This window comes from Equus przewalskii, chromosome 21 (genome assembly GCF_037783145.1).
Source record: "Equus przewalskii isolate Varuska chromosome 21, EquPr2, whole genome shotgun sequence".
Classification (NCBI taxonomy): domain Eukaryota; kingdom Metazoa; phylum Chordata; class Mammalia; order Perissodactyla; family Equidae; genus Equus; species Equus przewalskii.
In genome coordinates, this window is record NC_091851.1 from 14,850,534 (window position 1) to 14,865,030 (window position 14,497).

The following is a 14,497-nucleotide window of genomic DNA, read 5'->3' on the forward strand; positions in this document are numbered from 1 at the left end:
TTGCAACACCTTGAATTCTCTGGATCTCATACTTATTATTTTAGTGGCAAACTTCTGAGTTTAATTAATCGCATTCTTCATGGACTCAAAGGAGATCATAAAAAGGTCACCCAGTTGTGTATTGCTTTCAGGCAGCATCTTTGTCGCCACATTTAAAGATCTTCAAAGAGACAGACGATGACCCTCGGCAATCTATTAGGTATTTAGATATTCTTACCCTTCGGGACTTTCCTTTTTTCTTACTTAAATCTTTCATCATTTAGCCCAAAGCAGTTTCCCTCACTCTCACTCTGGAGCAAGAGGAGAACAAGGTCATCAGTCATGTGCTCTAGAGAAGCTCCTACCTGTGCTAAGACTGAGACTTAAATACAATCTAAAAGGAGATGTTTCTCTTCCAAGATGTTCCTTTAGATTTCCTAGTAACCTCAGGCATAAATACTAGGGCTGAGCAAATATTATTTGAATGAATATATGAAAACCATAAAGACAATTCCTTAACAAATAAAAATAGGCCCTGGTGCAAAGCCCAGTGTGCACTCTAACTCCTTTCTCATATAATTCAGGGCACAACTTTCCAAGTAGGAGAAGTTGGTGTTAGTTAACAAGGATGCTGTTCTAGGGCTTGGGGAAGAGAAGGATTTAGGAGGGGAGGGTGCAGAGAGAAGAGAGGGGGAAGAAGATCTCATAGGAAACAAATTCATGTAACCTCTGATTTGAACTCAGCACCTACACATATAAGCTAGATGGCTTGTGAGTAGAGAAGACAAGAGGGAGGAGGAAAGTAGACGTTGGGGGGAGGTGAGACATTCTCCTTCAATCCCAACGCTGTGAACCGCCAGCAGTCGTGGACAGAGAAGCTTGTGTCAAAATCCTTTTAACCCCCTCTTGCAGGCCACAACATGTCCCAGGGTCTCCCTAGCTGCTTGACGTTGCTTTCTCCCTGGATGTGATGAACACAGAAAACAGCTGCTTGCCTTGCATGACAGGAGGTGCTGCCGACCTCGGCTTCCTGGAGGTGAGTCTTGTTTGCACAGGGCTGAAAGTTTCCTAACATCTAGTCCCGGGAGATGTTCTTCTCCAAGACGTTTGTTAAAAATGAGTGATTCTGAGAAACTTGAATATACTGCCTACGATGTTTAATTCCTCTAGCTGTCATGATCAGTTTGGGGGCTAAATAGCTGGCAAGCTTAGTTTGTGGTCTTGTGGAGGCTGGGGTATGCCGCCAGCAAATGAAACAGCGTTTGGTATATGTGACTAGTGTCTATCCCTTCTAACCGCTCAGAGATCTGCTTCCTTCAAAGGCTGTGGTACCAATCAAAGGCGTCCTTCAATGGTAGTCTCTCCGTTTTACAGATGAGTACACTGAGGCTCAGACGATATGCCCTTATTGCTTGCCTGTCCATGAAATGTGAGAAAGAGATATCACCCCCCCGACAGCTAGAACATAAAATCATGCCTTCAGATATTTACTGAGAAAGATGAAGGACACAGTACATGGGGTCTCCAAGGTTTGGCACTTCTTGTATGAGCTTAGTAAAGTTCATTAACCTTTTTGAACCCTAATTTCTTCAACCACACAATGGTGAGAATAAGAAGACATGTGATGTGTTTTGGAAGTGCTTGGGAACATAGCAAGTGCTCAATAAATGCTAGTTGTTATAGTTTTTATTATTTAAGTGTTAGAAAAAATGTTAATGGTCTTGAATTGCTCTTTATTATTTCAAAGCATGTAATAACTGCATTTTTTGCTCTTTTGTGTTCCCTATTGAAATTGTCATAGCCTAGAATAAACACTTGGTATAAATTTATAATTTTCCAATGCTGTGTCATGGGAATTTTTAGAAATTGGTCATTCTATAGTTATTTTATATAAAGGTTCATACGTACTCAAAATGAGCAAATATCCTTTTTTTTGTTGTTTTTAATCTTGTTCTATAGTAATTTGCATTTATTAAAAATTAGAAGTTACCAGAGTTAAAAGTATGACTAACCTGTTCATCTCCACCTATTAATCTCTAGCTGATAACAAGGAATATATTTTTCCTTGATGAAAGTTTGTGTTCACGAATTTAAAAATGTGAAATTTCAAGTATTTACGTAATGAATATTCTTGGGATCAATCTTATAGTAAAAAGTCATTCTTTTCTGGCAAATTTACTTTTTAATTATTTTGTTTTCAGCTGTAGTCTATTAATGGAGATGTTTAAGGTAAGGAAGAAACATTTGGGAAAATATCGAATTTGGTACAAAAATGGACTTTCCATATACTGCTATAAAAGAATAACTTTTTGTTCTTTTTCAAACACAAAATAATGTAATTTTTTTTCTGTTTTAGCAATGAGATCTATTTTTCCATGGAAAGTGTGAAATTGGTTTATTTTTATGTTGCCTTTTATATGTGGAATGCTAAAGGGACAAAACTAACTAAGAGATTAAAGATTTTTTCACGTCCAGGTATTTTGGGAATAGCTATCTCTTTTGAAAACAAATATTTTTGTTAAGCAGGAAGCTCAGTTGACATTCTGAAGGGAATACAAGTTGTGAACCAGCCATCACAAGCCTGATAGCGCACAGCAACCAAAATATAACATTTACGTCTCTATTGCATTTGTTTAAAAAACCAAAACCCAAGTCATGTGTTCTGAGCTCCACTGTCATTTACCTCCTCTGAGAGAATTCAATATTCTACTGCGGTATTAAATGTTTCCGAATAACTCTCAAAATTACCAGGACAGCAACAATAAATGCAAAAGCAAAAAAACCCAACGATGCTTATAATTGATGACTTAAAAGATAGCCTAAACATTTACAGCCAAACGAAGACATTTCCAAGGTCTCCCTAAAGCCTTCGTGGAGAAGTCAGTAGGACTTGCCCCTCCTCTGCCCTGCCTTCCCATGTGGGCGTTATCAGAAGGCCACCACAGGAACGGGATGGTCACTGTTGGGAGGACATGGACAGAATTCATAGCCAGGCTGTGGCTTTGCTCTCAAACGGCATTCTCTGCCTCTCTCTTTCTAGTATCACAGTCAGTAGTAGAAAATAAAAAGATATCAAAGGGTCAGGCTCATGATTAGGCCAAAAAATTTAAACGCAACAAAACACAATGCAGGCAGCTTAGAGCATCTCCTTCCAGGTGCTACAGTCAGGAGGTAGGAATGTACTAGACCCCTGCTGGTCAAATGTGGTCCATAGAAAAGTGGCAGCAAGGGCATCTCGTGGTAACTAGTTAGAAATGCAGATCCCAGGTCCCACCCAGACCCCCTGAGTCAGAATCTGCGTTTTCAGACTCTTCAGGTAATTCATATGTTCATTAAAATGTGAAAAGCATTGAGCTATAGAATCATTGTATGTGGCAATTGACGTAGAGAAAGAGGAAGAACTTACATCTCTTTCTCAGTAAAGTTGTTTTCACTACTCTTTTGACATGTTTCTAAAGTGTACTGCTTCACAGACCAACAAGTGCTTGAAGACAAAAACACTCTAAGCCTCACTGTAGAACTCTGTTTTCAATACATCAGAATAGAAGTTTGCTTTCTTTATAATCACGATAATGCCTCTTTTCTCCCTGAAACGCATACCCATTTGAAATAGCTTAGGCCAGTTTTCTTATTAGCAAAAGGAATACAATAGATTTCATGATGCATCTCCTTCAGCAAGTTGAAGTCCTTTCTAATTTTCAAACTTCATTTTGCTCCAACCAGTAGCCCCTGGCCCAAGCATCCCTATTAGTGAGATATTTTCAAGAGCTCTTAATTCTAGAGAATCAGGAAATCCTGAGCTATCCCCTTAACTCAATATACCATGTGGGAATACAATGACTTCTGCTGGATTTTTAAAAGGAGGGATGTGATGAGTGGAGTGGGTTGAGAAGACTCCCTGAGAGTTCATTTAATCCATTGGGTTTTAAGATAATAATACTGTAGGAAACCAGTGCTGTGTGAAGTAGGAACTTAAAAAATGTTTCAAAAGTGGAAATAATAGTGTGAGTGTAAGAGAGAAGGGTCAAGGTCAAAAAGGAAGCCAATTTTGCAAATAGAGAAACAAAAAGAAGAAAGGAGAAGAAGACAATACGGAAGAATGGAATTTATGTCAGGAAGAGAGAGAACAATGATGAAGAAATAAATACCAGAAAAAGACAGATAAAGATGAGGAGCACATCATGGATGTGGCTGGGAAATACAGCAGGAAAAAGATGGGAATGTAGAGAAAGGGAGGATGAAGAACAAAGGAGCAAGTCCACGATGCCTGTGAACCAGATGGCCACATGCCACCCTTCTCTCAAAAGCGACCCCTCCCATCCAGTCCTACCTGGCCGGAAGGATGGTAGTCACCACTTGAGAGCTTGAGGGTTGGGGGGAGTAAAGTTGGGGGACACAGAGGGATCCTCATGGCAAGTTTCCGACAAGAATGAGGAGGAACCGTCCCCCTGTGTGGAAAAAAAGGGAGGCTGTCATTTTCGTGGCATTGAAATTGATTTCTAAGTCATCTGTTGTTTCAAATGGTTTGTCTGGGAGCTCTCTTGAAGTGCCTTCTAGAATGGAGATTTAAAACCTCCCACTCCTTTGTCTATTCCAACACTTCCTACCACAAATGCAATAGGATTGGCAATTGAATTCTCCTTGGTTCTTCCCTACCCTTTGTAGGAATAAGATGTTAAATGTGATCACAGCTATTACTTTTAAGAAATTCTCCACAAAACCCCACTACTGTCAAGAAACCCAAGAAAAGATTGTATTGAATTACTGACAGCAGATGAACAAAGCAGCCCAATGAGTTGGGGCGTAACGGCTACACTTTTCTCTCTCAAAGAGAGAGAGCTATTTTTTAATACATGAAGTTAACTTTGTTAGCCCTCTATAGAAGTCATTCATTCCAAAAATATTGGTATTGAGCACCAATTATGTGCCAGGCATTGTTCTTGGGTGTCTAGAACTCAAGAGCATCAGTGAGCAAAATAGTCAAAGCCCCTGTTCTCATGGAACTTACATTCTAATGGGGAGGGACCAAAACTGGATGACACATTTAAGAAAGAAGTAAATGACCTAATGAGAGAAGGTGATAAATGCTATGAAAAACAGAAAGTAGAGCAGAATAAAAGGGAGAGGAGATGCCAGGGATGGGAGAGTGGTGGAGGGGGGTTGCAAATTTCAATAGAGTGATCATGGAAGGCCTCTTTGAGAAGACAGATTAGAGCAAAGACTTGAAAGACAGGAGGGAGTTGCCCAAGCAGACACTTGGGAGGCAAGCATTCTGGGCAGAGGAAATAGTCCATGCAACCGCCCAAGGTGGGATTGGCCTGGCTTGTTGGGACCCAGCAAAGAGCCCAGGGTGGCCTGAACAGAGAGTAGGTCAAAGAGGAAATGAAGAGAAGATCAGCAAAGTAGGGCCAGATCACGTTGGACCTTGCAGACTTTTATTCTGAGAGAGATGGGGACTGTGAAAGGGTTTTGAACAGAGGAGTGACCTGATTTCTGTTCTAAAAGGCTGCTGTTTTGGGAATAGATTGTGAGCGGGCACACGTGGCAGCAGGAAGATCAGTTAGGAGTTGGTTTAGAAATCCAGGTGAGAGATGGTGGTGGCTTTGGCTCCCGTGGTTGTGCTGCAGTTGGCACCTTTACAAGTATAAACATGTCCTAACTGCTTTACAATATTTTGCAAGTCATAGGGTTTTTTGATTTCACCGAAAACAAAGACCCAATAATAAATTTGAGAATTGCAATAGCTTTTTGTGTATTTCCCAAAACCCAAGAACTACTTTAAAAGATAATAATGTGTAAGGTTCAAAGAAAAAGGAAAGAAATCCTTTTCAAACTAGAAGACAACATATTTCCTTTTGTCTACATGTCACCAAAAACACATACACGATGCTGGCTACTATCCTAGACATGATTTTCCATATGCTAGCATAATTAGCTAGGGCAAAATCCATTTTGATGCCAAAATGGTTAAACATGCTAAACTTCCCCTCAGTTGTATGAAGTTGTTTGTGTTTGAGTATATGTGAAAGTACGTGTGGGTGTGTGATGGTCACAGAGGGCAGGGAGTGGAGGATCCATCCAACAGAATTCAATCCAGGAATGTGACGAACTGTTTACTAGTCTATCACAAACATTAGCACCTACCTCAATTGCTAAAACTCTTTGAAATATGAAATTCTTTAGAATATGATAATATTATTTGAGCCTTGGTTTCAGCTACAAATTCAAAGACCTCTTTGTCAAATTCAAAGATCATCCTTAGCAAATGATTCTAATAAATTCAGAAGACTTGTGTCAATCGATTTTTGTTGACAGAAAATGTTTAAGCAGGACTCCAAGTGGTAGATTTGTCACATTAATTTGGCCTCAGGTGTAGGATATGGAACATAGAGAATGTGACTCCTGCTCTTAGAAACTGCTTTCCTAGTTTGAAGTGAAACTTCCTTCATCATCTTTTCAGCCCAGTGGCCAGGCACTTGCCACAGGTAAATATTTCTCTTGGTTTGAGTTTGGCCATTCTTCCCCTTAAAATGTTGAAGGCCATTGGAAGATCAGGTAGTGGTTTCCTGAGATCAATTAAATTTTTACATTCTTTACTTTTAAAAGTGTTTAGGATGTGTGTGTTTGACTATTTTCATTATTCTGGTTATAACAAAGCAGGGCTTTAAAAACAAACTAGAGATACACTGGGAATAAAACATCTACAGTCGGCCCTCCATATCTGTGGGTTCTGCATCTGTAGATTCGACCAACTGCGTATGGGAAGGCCTATGATGGCTGTGTCTGTTCTGAAAACGTACAGACTTTTTTTCTTGCCGTTATTCCCTAAACAATACAGTATAACAACTATTTACATAGCATCTACATTGTATGAGGTATTATAAGTAATCTAGAGATGATTTAAAGTATATGGGAGGATGTGCAAAGGTTATACTTAAATACAACACCATTTTATATAAGGGACTTGAGTATCTGCGGATTTTTGTATCTGTGAGGGTCCTGGAACCAATCCCCACAGATACTGAGGGACAACGGTAATTAGTATTGGCAAAATTCATATAAATGGTGCACAATGACAGGCACACAGAGTAGAAGGAGAAGTAGAAGTAAAGGTTTTGTGGGCCATGAGTGGTTGTATGGCCTTTTTTGTTTATGGTAGGTGGGCAGATGAACGTCAATGGGATTAAAGACTATCTCATCCTATTCCTGACATTAAACTCAGTGCTTCCTGGGAAGACTCTGAACCCCATCAACACATACACTCTCTACTCCAGCAGGTGGTGGGTATTTGAGTATTCTCCTTGAATCCCCTCCCTCCCATCCAATACACCCATCACCATACTCCCACATTTTCTTATCCTTTGGAAAGGAAAATAAGGACAAAGGAAGGAGAAAGAAAATTAGTAGGTAGAGAAAAAGGGGAGGAATCAATGGCATTTATGTGAATCTCAGTTGCAATTTTGTTTAAATCTCAAACTCAGCTGCCTTACAGGGGTCAACAGATAACAGAAATCCATGAAGCAGCCTGGGCAATGCCACACAAGCCTAAGGGGCAGCCTCTTCTCAGCTTTAGAGATTTGTTTACATGTTGGCTCACTGAAATCATATAATCTAATTTTTAAAGGGAAATTAATTTTTTTAAATAAGAAAATTTCTGAATTTTAAATAATGGTGTGATGGTTTTGTAATGTGCCAGCTTGGCTAGGCTGAACTACATTTCCCAGAGTTTCCTTTCTGTATGTTTCCAGTTAGGGTGGGTTACAAGGGAGTCTCTCCCAAGAGGTGGAGAGCTCATGAGGGAGGTAGCAGCAGCCATTTTGTAAGACACATGCATTGTTGTTGATCCGTTGACTGGTAATTGTAATGGCTGGTTAGGTTATTTGGACTATCCTTCCCAATGAAAACAACTAAAAAAGTGGGATTTGATATTAAAACTATCTTCTTTAAAGAACCGAGGAATCACAAAAATTTGAAAAATGCTTAGGCCTAAGCGCAGAGGTATCAAACCTAGATGAGTAATAAGCAGGGAAGTGGCATCTGTCCTAAGGGGCTTTTGCTAATGCTGGAAAATTTGAATTCATCTTTTGACAGGCTTGTAGGGTGAGCAAACCTCAAAGCCTGTGGTCTGCTCAGAATGAGGAACCTCACAGGAAACTTTCCCTACAATAAGCCAGGCATGTAAATTGTAGATTTGAAAATAAACCAAATAGAACTTCTAGAATTAAATAAAATACAAAGCTAAAATAAAAAACCCAGTGGAAGACTACAAGAGCAGTGTAAACAAAGATTCAGTGAATTAGAAAAAGTGTTGGTGGGGCTGGACCTGTGGCAAAGTGGTTAAGTTTGCATGCTCTGCTTTGGAGGCCCAGGATTTGGCCGGTTTGGATCCTGGGTTCAGACTTAGCACCACTCCATCAAGCCATGCTGAGGCGGCATCCCACATAGCACAATTAGAGGGGCCTACAACTAGAATATACAACTGTGGACTGGGGGACTTTGGGGAGAAAAAAAAAAAAGAAGATTGGTAAGAGATGTTAGCTCAGGTTCCAATTTTTAAAAAATAAAAAGGGTTAGAAAAAAATTATCCACAGGGTAGCACAAAGAGAAAAAGATGGAAAATAGAGAAAAGAGTTAAGAGACAGAGAAGATAGAGTAAGAAGGTCCATTTTATTTTATATAAATAATGCGATGGAAGGAAATTTCTGGAAAATGGGTTGGAAGTCATTTTTGCTGACACGATAGCTGGGTTTTTACAGAACTGATGAAAATTATCCATCCAGCCACCTCAAACACGTATTTAGCTACAATATAGAAAACTGCTTAAAGCATAGGAAAAAAAATCCTAAATGCAAGCAAAGGAGGAAAATACAAGTTATCATCAAAAGAACTACACTAACAGTTAAGTTCTCAATAACAAGGGAAGTCAGAGGACAGTGGAATTTTATCTTCAATGTGCTAAAAGAAAATAACTGCCAACCTAAAATTCTATACCCAGTGAAAATATCCTTCCAGAATGAAGGTAAAATAAAGACATTTTCAGATGAAAATTAAAGCAAAACGAAACAAAAACCAAAGAGTTTACCATCAGTAGACTGTATAAAAGGAACTTCTAAAGGATAGAGAAGACAATGATCCCAAATATATAGTCCGAGACACAAGAAAAAATGTTCAGCAAAGAAGTTTGTGAATATGTAGATAAATCTAAATAAACACTGAATGTATAACATAGAATAATAATGTCTTACGGGTTTAGAAGTCTATAGAATTAAAATAAACTTCAAAAATAAATCAAGAGGAGACAAATGGAGTTAAAACTGTTCTGATGTTCTAGTATCGCCCAGAAGGAGAGTTAACACGTCTAAGTTCTCCATTCAAGAAAATAACTATTTATTTTTTAAAAAGGCAATTATTCGCATTGATAAAAATGAAAAGGAGATTTCTTCCTTAGAAAAAACAGACCAAAAAAACCCCACTAGGTGGGTCAACCAAGACTTGACAATGAGCAAAACACAGTCAACAGGCAGCCAATTTGGAGTCTGTGGTCTGGCTTCCATGAGAAGGCCCACTGAGTACTGGCAGGGAGCAAAAGATTTGAGGAGGCACAAATGAATCATGTAAGAATGAAGGTTTTACATTAAACCCCCAAGTTAGTCTCTTTCTCCCTGAACACTGGGAAGGCAAGACTGAAATATCAGCCACATTTAGGGTTCTGTCTCAGGGCCCACTGGTAGGGCCGACAAGACTAACTTCACCCAGAGAGATGAGTCACTCATCCTGTGACAAGGGTGTCAGAGGGGAAATGAGGAAAATCAGCCTATATTCCCCTGGTGGAGGAAGAAAAAGAGCCAGTAGCTACGTGATGAAATGTTCTTTGGCTATAAATTAAAATACCCTAAAGCTTCCTGGAATGCTCTCCTGCTGATGAGCTAAATTAAAACAGAAAACCTGTGTTCTAAGAAGCATCAAAGACAAATTAAGTGTCAGAGAAAAAGTAAATCACACATTTATCGACTGTTTTATGAGGTTACAGAGACGGTTCATTAAAAAGTCCCCTCCAAAGATGATTCTTCCTGTCATGAGAGCCAGGAGCTGCAAAGTGATCAATATTCATTGTAATATTCACAGCAGATAGGGCAACTCCTGATTAACGATGCTTCCACATGTTAAAATAAATCTCTCTGCTCAGGAAAAAGGCAGAAAACCCTTTTCATAGTGAGTCAATCCAGAGTCGAGCATGACCACAAAAGTTGTGGTTCCTCTTCACTGGCAGTTGTTCTTGAGTTGCTTCTAACACCTTTTGTACAAATCAACCCTTTCTTATTGGCTGTGGCAAACCCGGGTATGGAAATCCCAAGGAAACCAATTACGTCACTGAGTTGAAAGACTGGCTAGGGTTTATTGCATCCGTCTTAAGAACTCTACAGCTATAGATTTCATAAAAAGATGCACCTTGAGCAAAACTGAAAACAGCATATACTCAGGGACTGAATCAAATATTTCACTGCTAAAAACATGCAGCTGCTCATTTCTCCAGAATTTGGAACTCTACTGAAAAGCTGAGCATTCTCTTTTAAGAATGTCTACTGTTGTTTGTAACTTAACAAATTTCAGAGGGACTTATGTACAGGAATGCACAACATAATTTTACGTCAAAGTGTGGGCCAAAATATTTATCTTTTGTCTAAGTTGCCTCTAAGGGATCACCTACTTCCATTTTTCCCAATGCCTTCAAAAATCACATACAAAAGGAATAGACTCATTGAATCTCTTTTTTAATGGGGAAAAATGGACTCTTCATAGGAAAAAGGCCTGGTGCATGTCACAAATTGGAGCATTCTAAAATAAACTTTCACATTGTGGCTAGCCAAATTTGGTCCCCTATTAAATACAGACCAGCAGGACGAAAGTTCTTGGTCCATGTATGGAAATGAAATGAATTTTTAACCTGTTTTGATTGAGGCACATTTTCTTATGACTGTTCTGTTGCAGGATGGTAAATTTTGAGTTGATCCTTCCAGATCATGAGCTCATTGTTGAGTCAAAGGTCAGCAAAGTTACACTTTGAATTAATCTCCGTCTTAGCTTGCTCTAAATCTAGCCAGAAGAATTCCTCCTTGCCACGGAACTATTGTCTTCCAGCAATTGGCTTTTCAAATTTCTTTTGTTAAAATTTTTTTTCAGTCTTGTTTGTTCCCCTTTAACGTAGTTGTTTGCTTACCAAAGGCTTGGAAAATTCCCCAGATGGTAATTGGGGTTCAGAACAGCTCAAAATAGTAACACTGGGAGAAAATAGGAATGTAAAAAGAGCTCCCCCCGCACCCCTCCCCACCCCCCCCCCCCCCCGTTTAGGAGGAGGTTAGGAACACAAAGCACATTATTACACTAGTTAGAATAAGTGGATGAAGAGGAAGTAAACGATTATATCGGACAGTATGAGAGAAACTGATGAATGAGAAGAAAGATGCCATGTAGTGTATATTTTTGCTGTAAGCGAAAGATTAGCCATTATTGTTTCTAGTTAGAAAACTGCTTGTATTGCCTGCAAAATACTTGAAGGAGGCACTCTATTCCCCTCAGTAACCTCTGGCAGAGTCTGGCATGCTTTTCTCTTCATAAGATGGTTACAACTATCTTTAATATTACCTACTATAGTGTCAACTCAATTTCCTCGGCCACCATTCGCTGATGGAAGAGTTCATAAATTTCGAGATGTCATAAAATCACTCTGCCTCTCATCTTTCTGACTGAATGGAACTGACTCAGTTAACCTCTTCTACAGATATTGTTGGTCAGTTTCATTTCCTTGAGCTGCTCCTCTTCTATTTTGTTTCTGCTTTTGTTAATTTCCCTCATATCTATGTCAAGCTTCAAAGGCCATTTGAATACTGGATGTGAAGAGGAATTATTTCAAAGCCAGTGCCATTCTATTTTTGGTCCACGTCCAACAATTACAGGAGCAGGGGAGGCCGCCGTGCTGGGCCTGGCCTTTCACTTGCCTACATTTGCAGTCCTGTGCTTTGGTCTTTCTCTGCATGACCTACACTTGATCTTATTGTTTTACTCCGCTATTTATTATTGCTCCTTCTTGTCATGGTCATTTCCCTTTATTAGCCACTGGGTCCTACAATATTAAAGTCATATTTTCATATTTTATTAATCAAGTCATGGTTCCAAAGCACAAAATTTTTAAGCCCTGAAGAACACCTCTCAATAAATGCTTTAGTTGGACACGGAACCAACAATCTTCAAGGGCAACTTTCAAATCCAGACACAACAAAATGATTATAAGAGCAACCTCATGGATGAAAAGCAAAGAGAAATCATCATGGTACCTATTTATAGCCTAAATGAAGGCAACAGAATACTAAAAATCCATAGAAATACTTCAGATTTCTTTCTAAAGGGCCGAAAAAGAAGAAATGGAAAATTGCTATAAAGATGATAGTGGTACACACTGTTAATTACCTACCCATTTGCTATCTCTCCTCTATTATTTTGTTTTCTTATGCCTGTGATTGGTTTAGGAATGGGCATATGACATAATTCTAGCTAATGAGGGGAAGCTCATTGGGGAGACTTAGGAAGGTTTTCCCTCAATCTTATAAAGGGTTACAAGATGAAGACATTCCCTTTTCTGCTTTTGAATGATTATACGGAAGGTTGTGATGCATGGAGCTATGGCAGCCACCTTGTGACTGTGGGTTTACAGCCTAGAGATGAAAGGCAACAAACTGAGAATAGCATGGTGGAAATTCTGAAAATACCTGAGTTCTCGATGAGGTTCTTGAGCCACTGAATAAATCATTCCTTGAACTGTGATACCTGTGAACTTCCAGTAATGTGGCTTACTAAATTTTATTATTGTTTAAGCCAGTTTTAATTGGGTTTTCTCTAGTTAAGTTGCCGCTGAATGCACTCTGACTGATAAATTGCCCAACAGTTATTAGTTCTTCTAATGTTTGGTTATACCCAACGAAGAAGTTTAAAGGTGCTTCAACGCATATTAAAGTTGATTTTCATCATGATGATTTGAAGCAGCAACATAAAATCTTTGTAGGGTTATTTATATGAGAGTTATGTAATTTACACACATTTGTGACTGCATTTTGCCTATGGCTAAAGTAGTTGACGTATTTGGACCAAAAACAAAAACAAAGCAAAATAAAATTCTATAGGAATAACAATATTTCCCAAAAGAGATTTTTCAGAAATACAAAAACTGGCTAATGAGATATCAACCATAAGCTAAGTATCTTATATCAGTGTACAGAGCACTGACAAATTTGAATTCAGACACATGGACGGAAAATGTATCACCTGCGACTCATTATTCTTAAGATGTTTCTTAAATTTCAGCCAAACCTGGATGTTTTGCTCCAAACATTTGAACATTTTTAACAGATCGATCCTAAATGAAAAGCACAGCAATTTCTGAAATTATGTTAAGATTTATTCTACTTTATGAATGCATAATCAACCCGAGAGGTTGGCTAAAAATATTTAAATCATATATTTATATTAAAAACATTAGCAGCATATCTAAGTAACTATTATCCTTGGATTTTCATTATGCTTGAGAATGTATATTGCCAAGCCTAAAAACTTTAGGAGTCAAAAATCTTAAATAAATGTTCTGTCCAGTAAATACGAAAGAAGAAAAGCAGAAATAACTACAATGATACATTTAGAATTAGCCACAAGAATGCCATAAGAAGTAAATTGATGAATGGACTATACGGAGAAACAAAACTAACACTTTTGAGCTTTGCACGTTCAAAAAGCACTTGTATGAAATAGCAGTACCTTTTAGAGTAGGTATTTTAAACTGCAGATGGAAGGATAGAAAAATGGAAAAGCACGTTTTTCACAAACAGAAAACTAGTTGGTGATGAATCAAATGGGTAGAATGATCTAAAACTGAGATGCTTTTTGCTAGCCTGAAAGTATTCAAATGAGAAATACTCAGTTTGTTTAAAGTTAATATTCATGAAACACTTGATTTTGACCAAACAAAAAGTATAAGGTAATTTTAAAGTAGAGCCCAATAAACTATTATTATAGGGGGAAAAAAAGATTTGTTGTTTTCTGGTTCAGGAGAATATTTTCTTGGATAAAAACCAGGGTGATTTTGGTACAGGACATCCTCTACTGGACAAAGTCTGCCATGACAATATCACATCAGATACTTAGAGTTGAAGACGATTGGCTTATTTCTCTAATTCCCTCTATCCTGGCAGGGAGTGGGTGGGGTACTTTGAATATACCTATGCCTGAACCACACTCCAGACCAATGCAAACCAAATCTCCAGAGCTGGGCTCCAGGCATTTGCAGTTTTTAAAGCTCACCAGTTGATGATAAATGCTTACTGAATATTGCTGTAAAGATTTTTACCATCATGAAGAAACATACATGGTTTCACGTTTGAGAACTGATCTGAGACTGTGTGGGAGGTACATGAACTAGGGAGGTCTTATTCTAATTGGATGGAAAGAAAATGAAATTAGTGTGTATCATTAT

The 14,497-nt window shown here is 38.5% G+C and overlaps 1 protein-coding gene across 3 annotated transcripts in view; it reads right to left on the reverse strand.

Annotated features, from left to right (window-relative positions):
• Positions 1-14,497, reverse strand: part of PLCB1 (phospholipase C beta 1) — a 665,042-nt gene that overhangs the window by 70,356 nt on the left and 580,189 nt on the right. Inside the window, exon 32 of one of the 3 annotated variants that reach the window (XM_070587881.1) lies at positions 4,310-4,427. The exons of the other annotated variants lie outside the window; for them this stretch is intronic. Within the exon in view, the coding sequence (XP_070443982.1) occupies positions 4,329-4,427 (99 nt within the window). The 3' untranslated portion in view covers positions 4,310-4,328. The remainder of the gene's footprint in view (positions 1-4,309; positions 4,428-14,497) is intronic. 3 annotated transcript variants of the gene reach the window in all.